Raw genomic sequence first — 24,352 nt, 5'->3', positions numbered from 1 at the left:
GGTTGACTCCTCATTTATTTGGCTGAGTACCTGGCTGGTGGAGCTCCCATTTCTTGGGCAAGGAACACGTTGGAGGTGGGGGTAGTGAGAGAAACAACACTTTTCATGTGTCTTCCAGTTGCCCTTGAATAAATGAAAGAAGTAGAATGATATATTTCAAACACAATCTTAAATTTTCATGAGAAAAGGTCGCTTTGAAAAGTCACAGGGGAGGGGTGCCCAGGTGGCTTAGTTAGTTGAGCATCTGACTCTTGATTTCAGCTCAAGTCATGATATCACTGTTCATGGGATCCAGCGCCATCAGGCTCTGTGCTGATTGCACAGAACCTGCTTGGGATTCTCTCTCTCCATCTCTCTCTGCCCCTCCGCCGCTCGTGTACACACACACACACACACTCTCTCTCTCTCTCTCTCTCTCTCTCTCTCTCTCAAAATAAATAAATAAGCTTTAAAAAAAGGGAAAAAACGTAACAGAGGAACCAGCAGTATACATGAAGGAATTAATACTGATAGTAAAATTCTGGAGCGCCTGGATGGCTCAGTCAGTAAAGCGTCCAACTCTTGATTTGGGCTCAGGTCATGATCTCATTGTCCATGCTGACAATACAGAGCCTGATTGGGATTCTCTCTCTCCCTCTCTCTCTGCCCCTGCCCCACTCTCTCTCTATCTTTCAGAATAAATAAATTTTAAAATAAAAAAAAAGAAAAATTCTACCTACTCAGACTGAATTTAACATGAAGTTAAGTTTATCTGATGCAACTATAACACTGACATGTCAACAGTTCACATTTAGGGACATGTCAAATATGATTCTTTAAAAAAAGCTTATCTTTGCTCAAGTACTTTTGATAGTGACCTTGATTTAAAGTAAGTTTTTTACTTGGCTCTCTCAGTAATAGTTGTGCTATCACTTTTGCAATTTTCAAACACATAATATTCTGATTCTATTTCCCATGATTTTGTTGATTCCATGCAAAAGAAAAGACACAATACAGAATTTCCCCTCTGGCAATAACTATATGTATGAGAGATCAAATACCATTATTTCGATCCAGCCTTCCTACATACCACAGAAACAAAAGGCATATGGTTTTATTATGAAATTTTATAGGTAAATTGCTGTAATGGTGGATTATGTGTGCTATGTAACAATAACATAAGGCTTGGCAAAATTTTTGAAATGTGGCATATTGTTTACTTTCCTTAAAATAAAAAAAAATTATATTTCCAGGCATAAAATTAGACATGCATGACATTTTCAAATGTGTGACTTATTTAGCACCTCTCAAATGTGAATGTAGAGTGGGTGGAACGACAAATAGACAAATACAATTTTCCAAGGAAAAGTGTGTGGGCAATTTCCAATCCATTCAGTCTGTTTTAGGTAGGGGAAATGTATTACTAAGAAGAATTAGTTATTAAACTTCAATAAACAATGGAAGGAACATTTATCATCAAAATTAAATCTTCAAATGTACTTAGAGGTTTATTACAAAGTGCAAAGGCATTTATGAAATGTAGGTAGAGATATCTACAAGCCAGATTGCTTCTGGAAAGCAATTTTAGAAAATACAGGAAAAGAGCTCTTGATGTCAACAAAAGTTTTAGCATGTTAGACCCATAAAAAAGCCAATTATTAGTCATGTAGAAGTTTTCTAGTCATGGTCTTGGTAGCTGAGACAGGAAGTTGTATGTCAGATCACCTGCTATAGCCTGAGCCCCATGCAGTGAAAACATGTCACAGGTGGACATAAATAGCTACCCTCTTCTAATTGGTTATATATAATTGCTAGAGACTGAGGGAAATGGGAATAGATTTCTGGCTGGAATGATCTGTTTACAGAACCATTTCTGTAAAACATACCATTTTCAGAGTAGGCATGTGCCTTGAAGCAATTTTTAATTTTGTTCTATCTTAATAAAAACTGTTTACTTTTTGGGGCGCCTGGGTGGCGCAGTCGGTTGGGCGTCCGACTTCGGCCAGGTCACGATCTTGCGGTCCGTGAGTTCGAGCCCCGCGTCAGGCTCTGGGCTGATGGCTCAGAGCCTGGAGCCTGTTTCCGATTCTGTGTCTCCCTCTCTCTCTGCCCCTCCCCCATTCATGCTCTGTCTCTCTCTGTCCCAAAAATAAATAAACATTGAAAAAAAAAATTTATAAAAAAAAACTGTTTACTTTTTAAGTATTAAGAATACAATCCTCTTAATAATAAAAATAATAATAGTAATATTTAATGTCTTCCCTTTATTGCACACTTACTGGTACTAAATTGGCACTAAATTTACTGTGTGGTACTAAATACTTAATGTATTTTTAAGCCACTTTATTGAAGTATGATTGACATACAAAAAGCTGTACAGATTTAATGGATACAACTTGGTGAGTTTGGGGATAAGTATATACCTATGAAACCATCACCACCAACTTTGTCATAGATCTTCCTATCACTTCCAAAAGTGCCCTCCTGCTCTCTATTTATTTTTTTATTATTTTTTGAAAACTTATTTATTTTGAAAGAGAGAGAGAGAGCACATGCATGCATGAGCCAAGAGGGGCAGAGAGAGAGGGAGAGAGAGAATCCCAAGCAGGCTCCATGCTGTCAACGTGAAGCGCAACATGGGGCTCAGTCCCACAACCCTGGGATCATAACCTGAGCTGAAATCAAGAGTCAGATGCTCAACCCGCTAAGCCAACCAGGCACTCAATTTTTTAATTATTATTATTTTGTATTGTGATAAGAACACTTAACATATGATCTACCCTCTTAGCAAAGTATTTTAAGTATACAATGTTGTATTATTAACTATAGACTCCATGCATAAACACTTAATGTATTTTAGTTTGCTAATTTTACTGATGAGGAAACCAAGATCCTGAGAGGATCAGTGACTTGACCAAGAGCACACAAAGGGACTGGGTAATTATATTGGGGAGAGAGGAGGATCTGTCCTGTGCACTGTCGAGTATCTAGCAGCATCCCTGGCTTCTGCCCACTAGATGCCAGTAGCACCCCACCACACACCCTAGTATGACAACCAAAACCATCTCAGAACATTACCAAATGCCCCTGAAGGGCTAAATCCCTGCTGGTTGAGAACCACTGTCTTACAACTTAATTCCATGACAACCCACCTATTGCCAGGTAACAGCATCTTCCATTCTTTCCATGTTTTGTCAACCAAGTCTCTCTCTTGAGTATTTTTTTTTAATTTTAGGGAAAGAGAGAAAGAGAGAGAAGGGGGGGTAGGAAGAGAGAGAGAGAGAGAGAGAGAGAGAAAATCTTGAGCAGATTCCATGCTCAGTGCAGAGCCTGATGCAGGGCTCAATCCCATGACCCTGGGATCATGACCTGATCCAAAATCAAGAGTTGGATGCTCAACCAAATGAACCACCCAGGTGTCCTCACTCTTGAGTATTTTTAAAGTGTCTTGTAAGCATTATATATTCTCCAAGGCGTAGGCATCAGTTCTACCTAATCAAAGGCGTAGGCATCAGTTTGTACACATATGACACAGATTAAAAAGCTGACCTGTAACCAGTGATGAAGTAAGCCAATGACTGTAAAAATATGTGGCAAAGGTTCTTCAGCAAGAACATAAACTCATGAAGTAAAGAAGGACTTTGGACTAGAGCTCCTTCTATACCAATATAATCATAAAAGTTACCTGTCAAGAGCTATTGAGAAAGCTGTTATTTCCTTGGCTGTCTCATTTTCATTTTTGAAAATAAATATTTGCTTCTCCAAATTTTCATTTTAAAAATGAAAATATGCTTCTCCAAATATTCCAATTTGGAAATGAAAATATGCTTCTCCAAAACCCAAATGTAAACAGGCAATCAAATGTTCTGATGTACATATTATATTCAGATGTGAAGAACTAAGAATATATAACATATGTATTATCTTTTATTAAAGATATTTTTGTGAAGGTACAGATATATTTGTTTCTCTTCTCATTCAAGTAAATAGCTGGCTTGCAATTAAGAAATAAAAAGTTAGAGACACCTGGCTGGCTCAGGCAGAAAAGCATGCGACTCTTCATCTTGGGGTCGTGAGTTTGAGCCCTATGTTGGGTGTAGAGATTACTTAAATAGATAAATATTTTTTAAAATAATCAATAAAAATAAATTAAAAATATGTCCTGCCTTAAATTCTATTGCCTCATCTTTTAGTAATTATGTATTTAACTTAGCAATCTTGTGTTATCTTATTGTTACTGTTCTCGTATTTCTAGGATTTTGTTTGCGCAAAGTGGTGGCAAAGTGCCTTTGAGGGTTATGAAAACTGAAGAGAAGCAGTAAATTAACTGCCCCCCCCCAGTTCTTAGGCATCATACACAGGGTAGGGATATTTATCTTCAATGTTTTCTATCCTATAGCTCGTAAAAGTAATTATAGTAAGAGTAAGAAGATTTGTCACTTAATACTAGATGTCTTGTTTGTTTCTTATGCAGTAATATTTCTCATAGGAATATTTAGCACCATCATTTTCAAAAATTTAAGATTTAGTTTTACCCTACCTTTGTCAGTGAACGCCACCAGTATAAAAGTTTCCAGTGTATGAGGAAGTGAACTGAATAAAAGACAAAAAGGATTCTTTTTAATTGCCTGACAGTTCAATTTATAAGAACGCATTTGTAGTTATACTCCCTAGGTGCATAGTCCTTTTCCTTAAAGAGAGATTTTAATCCACAAAAGATATACTCTTAGATTTGGTGGTGTTGAAAGCCAGTGGTGAGAACCGATCTGCAGCAGATGTGATGTCAGAGTCAATCGTTAAGAATGATAGCATGGCAAAGAGCAGCACCAGAAGTAATGTAAGGGTGTGGAAAGTACATGGGTCTGCAAAACAGAACTGCCCCAGGACTTGGATCTGCCCTCGCTGACTGCTGACTTTGGGCAAGCCACATGATTCAGATGGACTGTAGTTTTTTCAATGTATAATTAAGTCAGAAGGACCTATAGTGATCATCCTAACTCTGATTCCATCTGTATCCCTAATTTCAAAGATACTTAGGGGGCACATGCACCCCAATGTTTATTGCAGCACTGTCAACAATAGCCAAATTATGGAAAGAGCCCAAATGTCCATCAACGGGTGAATATACACATACACAATCGAATACTACTCGGCAATGAAAAAGAATGAAATCTTGCCATTTGCAACAACATGGATTGAACTGGAGGGTATTATACTAGGCGAAATAAGTCACTCAGAAAAAGATAGGTATCACATGACTTCACTCATATGTGGACTTGAGAAACTTAACAGCTGATCCTAGGGGAAGGGAAGGAAAAATAAGATTAAAAAAAAGAGGAAGGCAAACCGTAAGAGACTCTTAAATACAGAGAACAAACTGAGGGTTCATGGGGTGGGGGAAGAGGAGGGAAAATGGGTGAGGGGCATTAAAGAGGGCACTTGTTGAGATGAGCACTGAGTGTTGTATGTAAGTGATAAATCACTGGATGCTACTCCTGAAGACAAGACTACAAGGTATGTTATCTAACGTGAGAATTAAATAAATAAATTAAATAAATAAATAAATAAATCACTTAATGTACAATCACTCCTATTTCTTATCTCTCTGCCCAAACCTCTGTCTTGTTATAATCCGAGATCTGAGACATAATTAAATTTCATTTTCACTCATTTTTACATAATTTCAAAACTCCCTTTTATATCACAATTTCTAGTTCTTTAGTTCTTAATTTTGAGTCATCTTTCTCATGAGTTTGGGTTAATTTTTTCCAGGAAATGTACACAGGCAGTATATTCCCTGACACCTTGTGTATTTGAGATACTATTAGCTTCATTCTCATGAACTTCAATTTATCGAGGTGTGGAATTCATGCATTTTTTTGTAAATGCATTTTTTCCTCAGTCACAAAAACTCTCCCATTTTCTTCTCACATTTATTCTTTTTTCAACTGACATGTTTTTTGACTGAGCACCTTTTTCATTCCATATCTCTAATTCCATGAGAACAGGGTATAGTTTATTTTGTTCATAGCAGAATCCTCAGTAGGTCTCACAATACATGACATTCAGTGGGCACTGAAAAATAGCTCTGAATGATTCACAGCTCTCTCACTTAGTCTGGTTTATCGTTCACAGTGACTTTTCTCTGACTTCTGTATGCCATTGTTTCCCTTGTTTTCACCTTCTTCTCTTTATCTTTTTGCTATATATTCCGGCAATCTCCTGACTTTGCCACATACGCCACTGGCTGTGTTTTCTGCATTGTCATTTCCGTTCTTTACTGCTTAAAAGATTTTCATCCTGCTCCCGAGTTTTCACCTTTTAAAATCCTTTTCTTCTTCATCTCAGTCTGATACCTTTTCATCTTACATTTTTGTGTTTTGCTTCTTTTTGATTTTTTAGAATATTATTTTGTTAAGCAGACTTTTTAACAACATATTTTTTGCCCATTTTAACCATTTTCTATTTTTATTATTGTAGTGAAGTTGACATACAATGTGTGTTAGTTTCAGGTGTACAATATAGTGATTCAACCGTTCTATATATTACTCAGTGCTCACCATGATAAACATAGTCACCACTGCCACCACACAATGTTATTATAGTATTATTGAGTCTATTGCCTATGCTTCTGTTACTTGTATATTGTATAAATGGAAGTTGGTACCTCGTAATCCCCTTCACCTATTTCCCTCATTACCCTACCCCCTTCCCTCTGGCAACCACCAGTTTGTTCTCTGTATCTATGAGTCTGCTTCTGTTTGTTTCTTTGCTCATTGGTTTTGTTTTTTAGATTCCACATATAATTGACATTATATAGCATTTGTCTTTCTTTGATTTATCTCACTTAGTATAATGCACTCTAAGTCCATCCATGTTATTACAAATGGCAAGATGTTACTCTTTTTATGGCTGCGTAATATTTCATTGTGTATATATGCCATCTTCTTTATCCATTCATCAATGGATGGACATTGAGGTCATTTCCATATCATGGCTATTGTTACTACATAATGCTGCAGTAAACATAGGTAAGTATATATCTTTTCGAATTAGTGTTTTCATTTTCCTCAAATAAATACCCACAAGTGCTACCAATGTATTTTGAGAACATTAGACAAATATTTTCTAAAATTTTCCTGAAATACATTCTCAAAGGTATTTATCTTCTCCATTATTTCAGATTATTTCTTTCTCAATTTATTTTGCAATTTAATTTTTCTGTTTATTAATTCTTTAACAAATATATATGTATATGTATATATATTTTTTCCAGTAGATTTCAAATATAGATATAACTAGAATTTAAAAGAACTTTGAAAGAAAGACTTAGTCTTAGGACTAGTTAGAGTGAATGTGATTGAAAAGTGCCAAGAAAGCCCTCTCCCTTAAAATATCACTCGTTCAGCTAATGGATTTCAGACATTAAACAAGGGAGTCCAGTTGGCCCAAAGCTTTTTGAAATGCAGACATTGTCAGTGCTGTAATTACAGACAATGGGTTAAGTCACCCCTTTATGTGCATTAACTTATCAAGTCACTTCCTGAGAACATACTTGAAGAAATACAAGGGCATCTAGTTTCTTCTTTAAGTTTATTTATTTTGAGAGAGAAAGAGAGAGAGAGAGAGAGAGAGCGCAGAGGAGGGGCAGAGAGAGGGAGAGAGAGAATCCCAAGCAGGCTCTGCACTGTCAGTGCAGAGCCCAACACATGGTTCGAACTCAATGAACCATGAGATCATTACCTGAGCTGAAACCAAAAGCTGGCCACTTAACCAACTGAGCCACCAACTAGGCACCCCAAGGGCATATAGTTTCTGTGGTAATTGGAGTAGAGGAGTCAGCATTAAGAGAAAAAAAAAATCAAATCATTATGTTGTATGCCTTAAACTATATAATATGTCCATTACATCTTAATAAAACCAGAAAAGATAAAATAATCTTTTTTAAAAAAGTTGAAATAGGGGTACCTGAGTGGCTCAGTCAGTTGAGTGTCTGACTCTTGACTTTGGCTCAGGTCATGATCTCATGGTTCATGAGTTCAAGCCCTGCATTGGGCTCTGAGCTTACAGCTTGGAGCCTGCTTGGGATTCTGTCTCTCTTGCTCTCTGCCCTCCCCCCACTAGAGCTTTCTCTCTCTCAAAATAAATAAATAAACATTAAAAAAAATTCTCTCCCTCTGTCCCTGTCCCTCGCTTGCATACTCTTTCCCTCTCTAGAAAATAAAAGTCAATCATAAATTAAAAAGGAAAAAAATAAATAAAAATAGAAAAGAAAAACTGATTAAAAGAGAAGCCTAAGGATGAGAAACAAACTCTACTCCCTCACAATTCAGTCCATGGAGGGTCGAGCAAAGTCAGCCCAATTCCTTCAAAAATTTAAAAATGACAATCCTACCATTTCTGAAGTGAATTAGCCATTCCAGAAAGGGCTCTGAGAATGGAGGAAAGTAATATGTTTGCTTTTTCCTACATGCATTCAAGATTAAAAAGGAGAGGGGTGCCTGGGTGGCTCAGTCGGTTAAGCTCCCGACTTCAGCTCAAGTCATGATCTCGTGGTTCATGAGTTCGAGCCCTGCGTCAGGCTTTGTGCTGACAACTCAGAGCCTGGAGCCTGCTTCAGATTCTGTGTATCTCTCTCTATTCCTCTTCCCACTTGCTCTCTCTCTCTCTCTCTCTCTCTCTCAAAAATAATTAAACATTAAATTTTTTTTTAATTAAAAGGGGAAAGAGGTAAGAAATGAAATTCTGGTTATCCAAATTTTTCTTTGATAAGTGCCCTACATTTAAATTTTTCAAGAAGTTACAAGATATTCAAGTTAATACATGGCTAGTGTGGATATTTACCAACATAAGAAATTAAGATTTATAACATAACCATGTTTTCATTAATATTTTACAAGATTTTATTCTCCCATGTTTTACTGGATGAAGATCTCTGTTTCTGTAAATGTCATCAGCCCATACATATTTCATGGCTCTTCCTTTCATCAGCCTTCCATTTCAGCCATTTTGAGTAAAGATTTGCATGTGATCAAACTGACATCTGGCACTTTCATAAAATTAGCCAAATTTTCTTTTGAATATATATTTGAAGAATAGATCCATTAACACATTTGTTTAACAACTAGAAATACCAACTATATCCTTTTGGGGAAAAAAATCTCAATATAATAAAATTGAGAGACCATTCTGGAAGGCTTTGCTTAGTTGTATTATCATTGAACCTTCATTTTAGTTTGTCTTCTGGGTCGGGTTGGAAGAGATTATATTTTGTTGTTTAGTGTGCAAAATATGACAGCAAGACTTTGTATCTCCTTCTATAGATTCTTTACAGATTAAAAGAAAAGTTTCAGTTTTCCTTGCGACAAGATAAAGAGAAAAATCAGGAGATCCACCTATCACCCATTGCATTACAGCCAGCACAGTCTGAGGCAAAGACAGTCAACAGCATGGTCCAGCCCGAGCAAGCCCCAAAGGTGCTGAATGTGGTTGTGGACCCTCAAGGCCGATACGCTCCTGAGATCAAAGCTACCACCGCTGTCTGCCCTTCTCCTTTCAAAATGAAGCCCATAGGACTTCAGGAGAGGTAAGAGCTTTTCTGTATCCCCCTACAGGTTACTTTTTTTTAAAAGATTATTCACCAATTAAAAATGATAGAACCAGAGATGATTGGCATATTGGATTTAAAATCGTTTACTGCCATCTTTCTATGTTACAAAGAATCTAGCTATGTTACAAAAATATTTTCGTTACATCAGATTCCATTTAACCTGTGGAGACCCAAGCCAAGGTCATCTTCAAGTACAGAACAGCTTCTATAATCAAATGTACTGAGTACATTTTAAGGGCTGATGATGTAACATAACACTATCTCCTTTGTCATTGAAACTCTGGTAAATAGAAGGACTAGGAATAAACTTAAGGTATTTCCTACCAAAGCCCACGTTGTTTGATGTAAAGTGGGAAGAATCATTGTCACAAATCAATTTTTTTAAAGTTTATTTATTTTAAGAGAGTGTGAGCAGGGGAGGGGCAGAGAAAAAGGGAGGCAGAGATAGAGAATTCCAAGCAGACTCCACACTGTCAGCACAGAGCCCGATGCACAGCTTGAACTCACAAACTGTGAGATCATGACCTGGGCCAAAATCAAGAGTTGGACACTCAACCAACTGAGCCACCCAGGCACCCCACAAATCAATTTTTTATGAAGTTGTCCCTCTGCTTCTTCTGAGCAAACAGTAAATCTCAAAATCCATGACATTTTTTTAGTTGCCTTACCTGCCTTTGTGATGTACTTATACTGACACATTCTCACTCAAAACAAAGCCAATATATGAAAACCATGATATGCAAAGTACATAAAACCTAATTCTTTACTTCCCCCAAAATATCAAGTAAGGCTTTCCCAAGGTATTTCTTTCTTTTTAATTTTTTTTTTTACATTTATTCATTTTTGAGAGACAGAGGCAAAGTACAGTGGGATAGGGGCAGAGAGCGAGATGGACACAGAATCTGAAGCAGGCACCGAGCTATCAGCACAGAGCCCGACATGGGGCTCGAACTCACAAACCGTGAGATCATGACCTGAGCAGAAGTAGGACGCTCAACCGACTGAGCCACCCAGGTGCCCCCCCCCCCCGACCCCGCATGGTATTTCTTAAAGTAAGAAGCTTCCTATCTATACTTAAAATATGAATGGGGTACTTGGGTGGTCCAGTCGGCTAAGCATACGACTCTTGATTTTGGCTCAGGTCATGATCCCAGGGTTGTGGCATCAAGCCCCCCATTGGGCTCTGTGGTAAGTGTAGAGCCTACTTAGGATTCTCTCTCTCTTTCTCTCTCTCCCTCTGCCCCTCTCCCCCATTCACTCCCTTTCTATTTTCCTTTCTCTCAAAAAAATATATATATATATATATGATTGATGTTATATCCAACACTGCATGTGAGGGTAGTGGGGGAACTGAGAGGCTCTCAAGGTACACCCCCCTGGTTCATTTTCCTCTTATTTTCCTATATCTTCATTTTCTGTCACTGTCCATTTTGTTGTCTTAGGTTTTCAGATCACATCTCTAAATGTATTTCCCATCACACACACACACATACACACACACACAAACACACACATACTCACACATGCCACATCCCTTAAGAAAATATAAAAACTTCAGAAGACCAAAGTGGTCATTCAAATTTTTTGAAATATTGTCCAAAAAAATGAATGAAGTAAAAAGAAAGGGATTTGTTGCAGTGATCTCTAAAGTCCTGTAAAGGGAGAACACTTTGACTCCATAACAGAAGAAAAACATAGAGCAATCAAGTCTTCCTTCCTTCCTCATCACCCCCAAATACTGGTTGGTTTCCTGATGGATCCATGTGGATCTCCAGGTACTATTTTCTTAGTTGGGTACCACAACACTGCTGTCTGGGCTGTAGACAAGATGGAACTTTCTCCTGGAGACTAACCAGGAGTCTGGAGAACTGGATTCCAGACCCAGCTCTGCCCTTTGCTGGATTGAGTGGCTTCAAATGCATCATTCACCTATCTGGGCCTTACTTTCTTCATCTGTAATATGAAGGGGTTAAACTTGACTTCTTTGCTTCCTTCAGGCTCTTTTGCTTTTGTCACTCAAATGAGTTTTATACATTGATTTGCTTCCAAATGAAACCTCAAAGCAAGTATCTGAGGTAATGTACCACAAGCGGGGTGGCAGAAGAGATTTGCTCCGATGAAAGCAATAAGGTGGTCATTTTCTACAGATGATTTAAAGATGATAATAAAGCTACCTAAAAGTCAGACTAACTTTTACTCATCATGCACTGCCAATTCTAAGCAAGGCCAGTGGTGAAATCCTCTAGGAAGTACCTATTGCCAGAATCCTACCTTTTGTCAGCCACTGCTGGGCATGTTTGAATTTCAAGCAGCATAAGGTTAACTACTCCTTTATTCATTTAAAGGAAGCGAACGTTTGAGAACGGAGAGTACAGGGATGGTGTCTTATTCATCTTCATGGTCCACGTGGGGACTCTAGCAGAGTAAGTGTGTAATCAGTGTCAGATTCCCTGCCACCTGGTCTACAAACTTCCCCGCCTCCCCACCCATCGCCTCCCACTTCCTTCCCACCTCAGAGGAGGAGAAAGCTCTTCTGTCCACACGGACTCCTCCGGTCAGTCGCTCCCACTCCTGACAGCTCGCTCCATCAATTTTCCTTCTCTGTTTTCAACTGTGCCCTCTTTGCTAACGTGATCACTTTAGCATAGATTCTCTTGTATCAAAGAAACTTCTTTAACCCATTTCCTTCTCTGGTTCTTGTCTCTCCTTCCTTTCTCAGAGGAGTGTCTTATTAATAGAGTAGAGTGTATTCGTTGCCTCATTGGTCATTTTCAAACTTTAATCCTTGCTATTTGCACACTTGCCAAATTTATCAATGGCCTAAACACCAAATACAAAGCTCATATTTCATTTCTTTTCCCATCTAGCACCAATGTCTACTTCATTTCTAAAATCTTCTTCTTTGGCCTCCAAGACACTATCCTTCTGGCTGTCTGGTGGCCACCGTTAGGTTCCCACCTAGATTCCTTTCTTCCCTTAGCTTCCAAGTTCCATCAGAGAGGCTGATTTGAGCTGGAGGCACTGCTTTAGGAGCTATCTGGGTGTCAGGTAGCAACAGAAAAGGTGGTTGTGGTTGGATTACTTAGGGAGGTGGGTCCAAGGTAAGAAGAGGGAGTGGGGAGTAGGAAGGGCATCTGGAGAGGGAAATTCAAGTGTCACTTCCTCCAGAAGCCATTCCTTCCTTCTCCTTTTTCCTCTAGCCCACTTCACCAATATTACTCATTCAGTTTCATCTCCTCTGCCCCCTTCTACTTTAGCTCCACAACCCTGTGTGCATACAGTATTTATAGCATTTCTCAAGTGTACGTAAAACTAATCTATCTTATCCCATTGACTAAGCTTCTTAAGGACACATATATGGTTTACATATTACATGTAGAACATAATTCCTAAAAAGCAAAAGCTCCTGGAAATAAATGCTTGCATGAATGAATGAATGATCAATGTTATAATGAATAATTCTCAGGTGAGCTTTCAGATGTAGGGAAACACTGCTTTTCCCATCACCCCTTCTTCCTCTATTCTCACCCCATTTTTTCTGCCATAATTCCCTGCTAAGATGGTATAGTGATATTTCAAGAGTGGTAAAATATGACAGGTGTATAGTGTTCCATGCAATCAAGAAACATTTCTGAGAGTTTTAAAAGCCTTAAAACTTAATTTATGCTTATGTGTTCTAATGGTGTCTTTAAAATAGACTTGTGTTTTATATCCCTCCATCTTCTGATCCTGAAGTCAAATAATAATGCCTTGTTTATTGTATGGAAATCTGGCTTCATTAAAATCTCCATGAGACCATAGAGGCTAAACTATGAGTCACTTGTCCCCAAAATATTTTGGGTCATGCCATATAAATCTCTCATCTCTGATGGAGAGTATCTATTCCTGTGACATTATTAATAATAAAGTATAATTTAAAAAATAAAATAAATAAATAAAAGAAACTATAGAGACCGAATGTGAATGCTTTACCTAAACACAAAGAATATATCCCCAAAATTATGAAGATAAATTTTCCAACTAGTCACCATTATCATATTGATTCTTGCTCCTCGGATTTTCTCATTATTGATTTCTCTTTTTGAGATCTGGGCCCAGATCTCATTAGTTCTTATTTGAATTACTGTGTCCTGTGATCATGAGAATGACACCAGGAGGAGCATGTGTTACATATTTCATTTATTTCATCTCCTCTGCCTGATCTAATCCTCTTCTCTCCTCCTTCGATTCATGCCATACACTCTTCAGATTTATTTTGCTGTAACAGTGCTTGCATTGTAACAGTACTGCTGTGTAAAAATCCTCAAAAGCTCCCTTGTGCCTATAGCCTGAGGCCCAGACCAGCTTGCTGGACCTTAGAGGTCCTATACTATCGGACCCTGATCCTTCTCTCCAAATATGTTTGCTGCTACTCCCAAAATACACCTTCCGTTCCATCCAGTCTTCTCCAGTGCGCTGTAGTCCTGTCTAAATTTGCATCTGTGTTCACCTGGTCCCTCTTCTCTCTCCTCCTGTCTATCTCTAGTCTCTAAATCCCAGCCAAAACTTAACCTCCTACCGTTGGCTGTGACACTTATCCATCCCCACAGGGATTCTTAACACCTCTGAATTCTCACATGCACCGCTCCTCTAGCAGTGATTTTCATTAAAGAATAATTATTCAGAAAGGGACTAACACTGGTTTTCAAGTAGTTTGTCCTGTCCCGTCACCAGCTTGGAAGACCCTTCAGGACAGGTATAGGCTCAAATGCTCTTGTGTCTACCGTGGTTCCTGCGACCCTGGTACATTGTAAACACAGAAAAATATTATGGACTTTCTTAATTAATGTGCCTTTGCATCTAGAGATCTCATATATTTCCAAGGAAACTTCCACAAGAACAAATAGCCTAATGATAAACTCCAGGGCTAAGTCTCTGTGCTAATATTGCTTCTGACATTCACTAAATAAGTGAGTCAACAAGATAATTAAGTCCTATGTTGTGTCGTTTCTGCAATGTACAAAATAGGCATGATAATATCTGTTCTGCTTTTTTTCAAAGGACAAGATAAAATTAACAATCAAGAGGTGCCTGGGTGGCTCAGTTGGTTGAGCGTTCGGATCTTGATTTCAGCTCGAGTAGGGCCTCATGGTTCATGGGATCAAGCCCCATGTCAGGCTCTGTGCCAACAGCCAGGAGCCTACTTGGGATTTTCTCTCACTCTCTCTCTGCCCCAACCCTGCTCGCATTCTTGTGTGTGCTCTCTCTCTCAAAATAAGTGAATATACGTTTTTAAAAAAATTAACAATCAATATAAAATGGCATTTTGCCTTTAAGGAGGAAAAGGAAATCTAGCATTCTTTCTTTCTTTTTTTTTTTAACTGAATTGATAGGGTTGAGCCTGCCATTTGACATCATAAATACTTTTTATTTTATGTTTTCATAAATACCTTTTAAAATGTCAATTGACTTATAGTTTTTCTCATCCTACTGATAAATATATGTTTATAAATTTTACTGTTTAATGTAATCTAATAACTATCAGTAATATTAAACCCGCTGTCATCTAACAGATGAGTTCATTTCCCATGGTGACTCTATGAGTTGAAGAGGTGCATTCAGAGGTCTGCCCCACACCTATTGCATACAAAACTGGGAACTTGTTTGCTCACCTGTGATGAGGAGAATAGCACGTGCCTTGCACAGCTCTGGTGATAGTTAAGCTGGACAACAAGGTCACATGTTGACACAGCATGAGGCCAGAGCCGGCTCCTGTTCCCTCTTCTCTTGTCCCATCCCGGTCCTCCTCAAATTCCCTGCTTGTCACTCTCAAGAGAACTGTATACGAACCAGCTTCCAAATTTCCAGTAACCAAAAGATCACACTCAGACCCTAGAATGATACATTTCCTTCACTTGGGAAAGCAGAGAACTTGAAAATACAAATTCCTACAAATTTCTTCTTTATGCTACTGTATGACTAACAGCCAGTTTTATGGAAAGGAAATTAACAGGCAGATGGGTAGATTCCCACTATTTCTTAATTTGATTTTCCATTAGAAATAAAAGTGGGCAAGAATAGTTAAGGAACAGTCCATAAAGGGTGTCTCGTTTAACAGGGCACCCTCACTCCTCCCGACTTTTTTTCCTCAGTGGGCTGATAGGAATGTGGCATTAACGGAGGTTTCCTATCACACCTGAGGCCTCCACTAGCCCCTGAGGTTGGCCATAATGAATGAACATTCTCTAACGTTTCTTTAATTCTACCATGATATGGTTTCTTTAGGTGTCCATAAATGTGCAGATGATGATGTAACACCTAGCTATGTCACTTTAAAGGTTTTTTAGGGGTGCCTGGATGGCTCAGTCGGTTAAGCACTTGGCTTTGGCTCTGGTCATGATCTCGTGAGTTCAAGCCCCGCATTGGGGCTGCTGGAGCCTGCTTCGGATTCTGTGTCTCCCTTTCCCTCTGCCCTTCCCCTGCTCACACTCTGTCTCTCTCTCAAAAATAAAGAAACGTTAAAAAAATTTTAAACAAGTTTAAAAAAAACAAGGTTTTTTAGGCTGAGCCCGGGAGATTGCTTTCAAAGTTAAAAATGCCTGCAGCAGTGGAAGCGATGGAAACATGGGCCTGGCCAAGAAAATGTTGAGTATTTTACATCTAAACTAAAAGTTGCATTTACTATAATTTTCTCTAGGCAAGGTGGAATGTTCTGACTTCTGTCCCCTGCTCTCCCTAGTGAAAAAACATTTCAGTGCTCAAAAATTTTGACTTAGAAGATACCTAATTGCTCCTCAACTAATCTCCCTTTGGGAAATACAAGAAAAGGATAGAATAGACACAACTGAATGTCAAGGTACAACATTTACAAAGACAAAACTACTCTGGAAATTAAAATCTGTATTCATGAAATAGACCCATCATTTTCTGTCTAGTGAAACTAAGACCTAGAATTCTCCTTTAGGTCTTAAGTGAGAAAAGCATAGCCTGAGACAAGGAATCTTGTCCAAGTGACTTACTGAGACAATGCTCTCAGGAGAAGCCTAAAGGAGAGTAGGGGAAGCAGAACAGAGGAGAAGCCAAGCAAAGAGGTGGTTTCAGCTGACATCTGATCTCAGCCTGTTCAGGCAGGGAGCCCTGGAGCATGAGTGGCACCTCACGAACAGTTGTTCTACCTCAGGGTGGGCATCTGTACCCCCCATATCAGTCAGCCGTTGACTTCAGGCCATCCTGGGGATGGTGGAGGCATAACTTTGTAGGCGCCTCTGGCCTAGGCCACTCCCATCAGCCAAGGATGATTCTCCAGAGAAGTGGCAGCTGTGGGCCATTCACAGCCAAAACTCCCAACAGTGGGGGAAGGATAGGGAGGGGCGTCAGCCTGGTAAAGGTGATCTGGGTGGAGCGCCCACAACATGACTACACTGGCCAAAGGTGGTGACACTAGTTACAGCAGAGCTAGGTTTATACTCCAGACTTCCTTGATCTTGCCTGTGATACACATACCAGGAAGCCTCCTTCAAATAAGCACCAGTCATTCTGATGGAACCTATGACCCAGCACCACCCAGCGCTGTCTATCAACCACAACTCATGTCTTCCAGTCTGACAATATGGGAATCATAACATAATACATAACAAACAACCATCTAGAAATTAATCCTAATTTAACCCCAGGTAATGTCATTCAAAACAATTCAATAAGATTTATTGACACTTTACATGCATTATTTCATTTAATCCTCACAAGGGACTTATTAGCCCCTCCTTATGGTGAGGAGCTGACTGCTCAGAGAGATTAGGTTATGATACAAATAACATAATAGTAAGTTCACTGGGGTTGTGAGAGTGACAAACAGAATGTGAACTGAAGCAATCTGGCTCCAGATGCTAAACTTGTTTAAGTACCCCTAACAAGTACTACCTTGGAGTGTCAGGGAAGCACATTTCTATATTCTATGGAAAATAGGTAAAAAATAGGTTACAAATCAATGTATATACTAAGTAGGTATATTATGGAGTGTCTTGCTGTTATTCCTCTTAGCAAATTTCATGCTTGGCTTTCAAATGTTTTTCAGATTCTAAACAAGTAAATTTCAATTTTATGAGGTAGATTCAAAACACTCAAAGTGGAGGGTGCCAGTCTGACTGCCAGTCTGTCTCAGCCTTTCCTCTATTTGGTTGTTCCCATTCTAGAGGCCCGGTGGTAATCCAACATAAATTTGCATATAACCACTATGCTCTACCTCCTTCTAGCTGATACAGTTGATATAATCTTAGGCTTCCCTTGGTTTTGATTATCACTTATAATCCTTATCCTTATAAATTACTTTTTATTATCCTTATAAATTACTTTTATGGGGATATCCAGAGTTGGGGAGGCCTTGGAAATAGGCACAAACCCTTTGTTTACAGTTAACATCAAGCTGTTTTCCTCTTTATTTGTAGGATAGACATGAGTGCATTTTTATGGAGGTGTGTTGGTATTCTGCAGGGTTAGAAAAACAGAGCTGTAAAGTGTTCCTTATTAAAAAAAAAAAAACCCACTGAGATTAAGAAAATGGAGGCCAAAGTTTTGAAATCTGCCTAAAAATCAATGGCAAGTCATGAGACAAAAGGTAATAGTGGTTAATGAAAGAAAGAAATGACAGGGGATACAACCCAGGGACAGAAGAACAAAAGCCAATACATATTTTGAAGGAATTAAAAATAGGGGAAAATTGGCCACCACTTGTTGGCAAGCACAGACCTAGCTTTTCTCAAAGCATACTGAGATGTTTGAGACTTTGTGGCTGAGTGAGTCCCAGGAGTGTAGACCCAGAAGCGGGTGTGATGGTGGTCACTATAATAGCTCCTTTCCTCTCCCCACCTTCCCTTCCCCGGGTGGCCCCTGGAGGAATAATAGGAGTAAGGGCCATTGGGTCCTCTTCTCTGTGTCTTCCATCAGACCACCCATCACAAGGGCTCCTAGGTCCTGAGATTCAAGCAGAAAGAGTTTCTCAGCATGCCATCCTGACCCATCTTTCAACACCCATTAACTTGTAATCTGATCCTGGACCCTGGCTTCCAGCTTTACTTGGTGGTCTCCATTTCTACTCCCACGATGGGGGTCAAAGCCCAATTCTTTTCTGGGAACTCTTAGAACCATTCTGTAGATATGATCTATTTTTGGAGAAAATTATGCCTACTTCCCCTAACTGCATAATGCTGGCATTTCTATAGAGCTCTCCTGTTGTCTTGACCCTAAAGAAGAGGTTGTTATGGTATAATGTTTTCAGATTCACTGATTCCTCTCTACCCGTGGTCTATCAAATTAGAGTTTTGATATAGAAAGTGCTAAAGGCAGGGCTTTTTCAAGAGATTTCAAGTCTTTGCTAGGGGACCATGTTCCAGATCTAGATGTACAGGTTGAAAGAATTAGGTGAAGTGGCCTTTTTTTGTGGAAGCATTTTAATCAGGGCAGGCACAGATGATTCCCAGAGTACGTTTTGCTTCCTATTTTGAGAAAGACCAGCTCTGAATATTTGTACTGTGTCAGGAGATTTTACCTTGCAGGCAAATGGTTGCCTTTGGAGTTCTTTGAAATATGTAACAGCTCAGGGATCCACTACATCATTTTCTGGAGTGCTCAAACATTGTTTTCCTATGAAGTGAGTTTCCACTGTGTTCTCATCGGATTTTCCCAGCTATTAATACATGACTTCTATAGCAAAACAGTAAAAAAAAATCACAGATCGCCCACAGCAGGTGACTCTAGCAAAATTATTTTTCAAGTGATGGATTTGTTGTTGTTGTCTTACCTGCATGTATATTACAAACGTTAAAATGACATTTGCATTCAGTAATGCTTCCTTATTATCTCGATGTAATTTAAACATGGTGGGAGTGCTCCATTCTTGGATACATTCTGAAACCAGCCTAGATGAAGCCTATGTGATCATAGTATGTGCAAATAGTGCCCTCTAGTGGAGAACTGCATGTTGAAGCCATTCTTAACTAGTCTCAACTAGGGAAAGGAAGCTCGTTCTTGTTTTTGTTTAAAAAAAAAAAAAAAAAATCCATAACTGTAATGTCCTCTCTGGCAGGTAAAACATAATCTTTTTTGACAGGTAGTTTAGAAAAATGTCCCAGTGTAGTGATGAAAGAGCTGTAACTTAAGAAATAACAAATTGGTGTGAACACTTTGAAATATGATGTGCTTTCTACCAATGCTTGGCATCCAATCATTCTCATTTCTCATTCAATCCACAAGTTATTTTAAAGACAATGGGTCAAATTAAATTATTATTGCCTAATATGTATTATAAGATATAAATCCTCGGGGTGCCTGGGTGGCGCAGTCGGTTAAGCGTCCGACTTCAGCCAGGTCACGATCTCGCGGTCCGGGAGTTCGAGCCCGGCGTCAGGCTCAGGGCTGATGGCTCAGAGCCTGGAGCCTGTTTCTGATCCTGTGTCTCCCTCTCTCTCTGCCCCTCCCCCGTTCATGCTCTGTCTCTCTCTGTCCCAAAAATAAATAAACGTTGAAAAAAAAAATTAAAAAAAAAATAAAGTAAAACATTAAAAAAAAAATTAAAAAAAAAAAAAAAGATATAAATCCTCTTACTCAGGAGCCAATTTTTATTCTAAATCAGAGGTTTTAATATGAGCCTCAAAAATGCTTTCTTTTTCCAGGCACCCCCAGCCTGCCTGCCCCAATCCTCAATACCCTCCTTTTCTCTCTTGATTCTGATTTCCCCGCATGGTGGTGTCTATAAAACAATGCCTGACATACTACATATTCCATGGATATTTGTTAAATTTCAGTATGAAAAAAAAAAAAGAACAAGTCCTTAAAATTAGGTTAATTTTATGGAAAGAAATACTTCAAAAACGAAGCCAAACAGATGATCCCCATCATCTCCCTCTTGGCCTACAGATGTCAGTCTCTGGTGCTGGCAGGTTGCCCGGTCTCGTTAACCACCACGAGGGGAGAGTCTGAGCTGATGTCCTTCATGTCCTTGATATCACACTGCACCGCCAGGCTGTAAGAGGAGCTTATAAAAACCCTTATTCCCCTGCTCTGAATATGGTTTCCTCAATGATTAGTTTTATTCTTTTTATGTTTTATTTGCCACTGCATTTTGACTTCTACGTTAGTATTTTGTTACTGAATCCTTACTCAAAAGAATATTCGCTCCTGAGAGAATCCTTAGTCTACCTGAGGATTCTGAGAAACAAATTGGAATTTTAACTCCACTTTAATCAATAATGATCGAAGGAATGATTAAGTGCTAAAGGGCTCACTGCAATGAATACATAAAAAGAATGGAAAAGACCTGCTGTAGCCGAAAAGAATATATCTCAAATGTGGATCCTTAGCCATGTTAAGTCTCCAGTGGTTGCTCAACACTGCTCAATAATCTGTTGCTTTTTCAGTCAGCTCTTTCTCATTGCCCCAGGCAGTTTTTCCAAATCTGTACTGTGCTCCTTGAATTTCCCTTCCCCCATCCATCCCTAGAATAAACACAGACATCTGGAAATAAACTACCTCTACATCACCTCTCCTCCCCTGATTCCACAAATACCTCCTCCCTCCCTCCTTCTCCCTCTCTCTCTCTCCCTCTCCTACCATATATACAAGTCAAATCGCCTAAGAACTCATTTATCTATGCTTCCTTACTTCCTAGTTCCACACGTATAATAGGGGCTCTTAAATTTTGACTGAATAATACAAAATTAGGCTTATTCACCAGAGTTAGCCTTGCTCAACTATTTCAGCTCTGAAATGTCCATTTAGTTCTCGAAAGTCCCGGGACATGGAAAACTTCTCAACTGCCGGTTCATTCCTGGGTGCTTAATTTCTCCATCCACTTTATGTGACCAATGAGTTTTAAAGTCTATGACCTCTGCTCAGTTCAATGTATAAGTCTTGTAAAATTAAAGAGATTCTATCCTGAACCTGTTATTACAGCACAGTTATGCATCAAGACATGAAAAATCAAGCAGTTGAATGATCTCGTATATATATAATAATGGTTTAGAAATCTAAACAGAGATCTCAAATAACAAGATGGCAGATTTTTCCAGATAAGTCTAGACTTCATCTGTGAACATCCTGTAGAGCTTTGTATGAGGTGACTATCCTTATTCTTGTCTTTACTTTTCTAACTGCATTTTAAAATTTCAGTCTTCTTTTTAAATACTCATGAAACTTGTACAGAGGGAAAATCCTTCCATACGATTTCTTGATACAAGTAATCTTTATAATCTTGACCATAGCAATGATAGCTCGATTTTCCATCACTGTTTTGTAAAAGAGAGTATTTATTTCACTTTTTAAACCAGCTTTTACGTTGTATTGTTTCAACTCTAAAAGTGTTTTATTGTCGCTCCATCCTCATAGTTCATGGAGTCTAAATGCATCGAAGGCAGTAATTAATAGAAAAAAAATGATAGAAGCAACTTCTATTCTGGCCAAAAAGCATATGAGGGAAAGGCTTCAGTATTAAAGCAGTTTAGAGTAGAGTGAATGTACTTCTAGTTCAATGGGTGAGAATCAAAGAATGTAAGCAATAAAGCATTATGCATGTGCCAGGTTTGGGGGGTAAGATCTCATGTATTTTGTTATTTGGACAGATTGAGTCTAAGAGCTTGGTTGATAGATATTTTGGAAGCATATACACAGAGATATTATTGTAATAATAATACAAAGAGATATTACTGGAATAATTAACCCCTATTAAATGTGAAATCCTTGAGAGCAATGAGGGACGTGCTCAGCAAATCCATTATTTAATGAGTGGTCACCCAAAGATTCCTGATTTCTAATTTAAATATATCCTACTAGATATGACCTGTAGGGGGTGCACTGAAACAACAGTATGCATTCAAAGTGAAAATCTCTGCGGTCTCTGTGTGTGATAGAAATTCTTAAGCTTGGCTTTACAGCCTCTACAGTGAACCAGTAAACTGTAGGGTGGGGAGAGTATCTCATGAAATCTTTACTATGGTGTCAATAAGAGTCTCCCTAAAGTAGGTTTAATTGTCAGTCAGTACTTTCATCCCCCTAAGGGTGAGAGCATAAAATGTCAAGATCCTAAAAATATTAATAACAAGTAAAATAATAAAACGTGGCTTGGGGTGCCTGGGTGGCTCAGATGGTTAAAAGACCAGCTCCTGACTTCAGTTCAGATCATCATCTCTCGTTTCTTGAGATCCAGTCCTGCCTTGGGTTCTGTGCTGACAGTGCTGAGCCTGCTTGGGAGTCTCTCTCTCCCTTTCTCTGCCCCACCCCCCCTTAGGGCATGCTCTCCTTCTCTCTCTCAATAAATAAATAAACTTTAAAATAATAACTTTTTTAAAACATGGCTTAAAAGTGGTTATTTGACCCCACACTTTTTTTTTTAATCGTCATTATTCTTCCAGATACTAAACTGTGTAATTCAGTAAACTAAATCGTAGACTCCTTGGGATGTGGCTATCTTAACACCTTTAGTATCCTTATTGCCTACTGAGGTGTCTGGAGCACATCAGACCTTAATAAGTACTTTATCCCTTCCCTCATTCTCACTCAGTATTGGTGGCAGTGGTCACGATGGGCATGGTGATAGTCTGGAAATAGATGGTGGTAAAATTAGAACTAGAGTTTTCTTCAGTAGTCAAACTGCAGCATTTTAGAGTTGAGAGGAAGCTTAGAGCAGTGGCTCCTACTAGAAGCTCCCAAACCTAATTTCATTTCATACTCCCCCAGGGAAACTTGGTAACATTTCTCAGTATTCTTCTAGCTAGAAACATTTCTGGATAGAAAAATTTTTCCCATATAGATAGAATTTCTAGGTAGAAAATATTCTAGAATCAAACTCAAAAATTTAGCCTTAATAGCCCTAAGGAAGAGTTGAGGAGATAGATATAGGTATATAGATATAGATCTATACAAATGGTAGATATATATTGATATATACATATATATTTTAAATGTTGCATATATTTGAATGCATGCATATAATCAAACATATATTTAACTGCCTGTGTATGTTCAAATATACCTAAATTACTATATTTTATATTTCTATATGTAAATTACTCGCATTTGAGAACCACAATCTTCGTGGTCCTGGCCCAAGTCCCAGGGCTGTTCCCGTAACTGTGCAGCTAGTGACACAGCCTGTGGTGTGAAAGCAGTGGTCACACCCCTTACTGGAAGTGGAGCCCCGAAACTGAAACAACTTGTCCATTGCAGAGCTGGAAACTTTTCCAATGATTGTCTAAAATCCATTTCACTTTTGACCCCAACAGCTAGTCCACCAGCTCTTAACACGAGGTCCCTGAAGATGGATTTATTACCCAAATTATTAGGATCACAAGATGTGGACACTGGAAGACCGTGTTCTTAGTGTTTTACTAATGAAGGAACTGAGACAAAGTCAACCAGCTTGCTTACAGAGAACTGTAAATCCTGTGGGAACCATCTGTCAGCACTGAGTTATTCAGCCATAGAATTGTAGTTGGATTGGTCACTAGCTGTAGATTACCCCACCTTTTGATCTAAATCAGTGATTTTCAGCTGTGTCCCCGCAAGGCCTTGGGTGAGAGCTGGGCTGGTGCGGCCTGCCCTTCTGACTCTTCATGAGCAGAGCTCTGCATACACTTGTGCTGCTTATTGGCTTTGCAGGAAAGGTTTTCTTTTCTTTCTTAACCAAGAGCCCCCAATTTGGGAAAGAATTTTAAGACCACACTTGTTTCCTCTAGTAGGCTTGCTCAGGATAAACTGCATCAGAATCAGTGACCTAAAGAGACATACAGGTCGCGT

General features: G+C 38.9%; 1 protein-coding gene across 2 annotated transcripts in view; it reads left to right on the top strand.

Moving 5' to 3' along the window:
- PTPRR (protein tyrosine phosphatase receptor type R) overlaps window positions 1-24,352 on the top strand; it is a 246,474-nt gene that overhangs the window by 141,227 nt on the left and 80,895 nt on the right. For both annotated transcript variants that reach the window (XM_043565026.1, XM_043565027.1), the window contains one exon: window positions 9,303-9,565. In XM_043565026.1, the coding sequence (XP_043420961.1) occupies window positions 9,303-9,565 (263 nt within the window). The remainder of the gene's footprint in view (window positions 1-9,302; window positions 9,566-24,352) is intronic.

Source organism: Prionailurus bengalensis, chromosome B4, assembly GCF_016509475.1.
Source record: "Prionailurus bengalensis isolate Pbe53 chromosome B4, Fcat_Pben_1.1_paternal_pri, whole genome shotgun sequence".
Classification (NCBI taxonomy): Eukaryota; Metazoa; Chordata; class Mammalia; order Carnivora; family Felidae; genus Prionailurus; species Prionailurus bengalensis.
The sequence above is the reverse complement of the archived record's forward strand: the minus strand, read 5'-3'. Positions and strand labels throughout refer to the sequence as shown.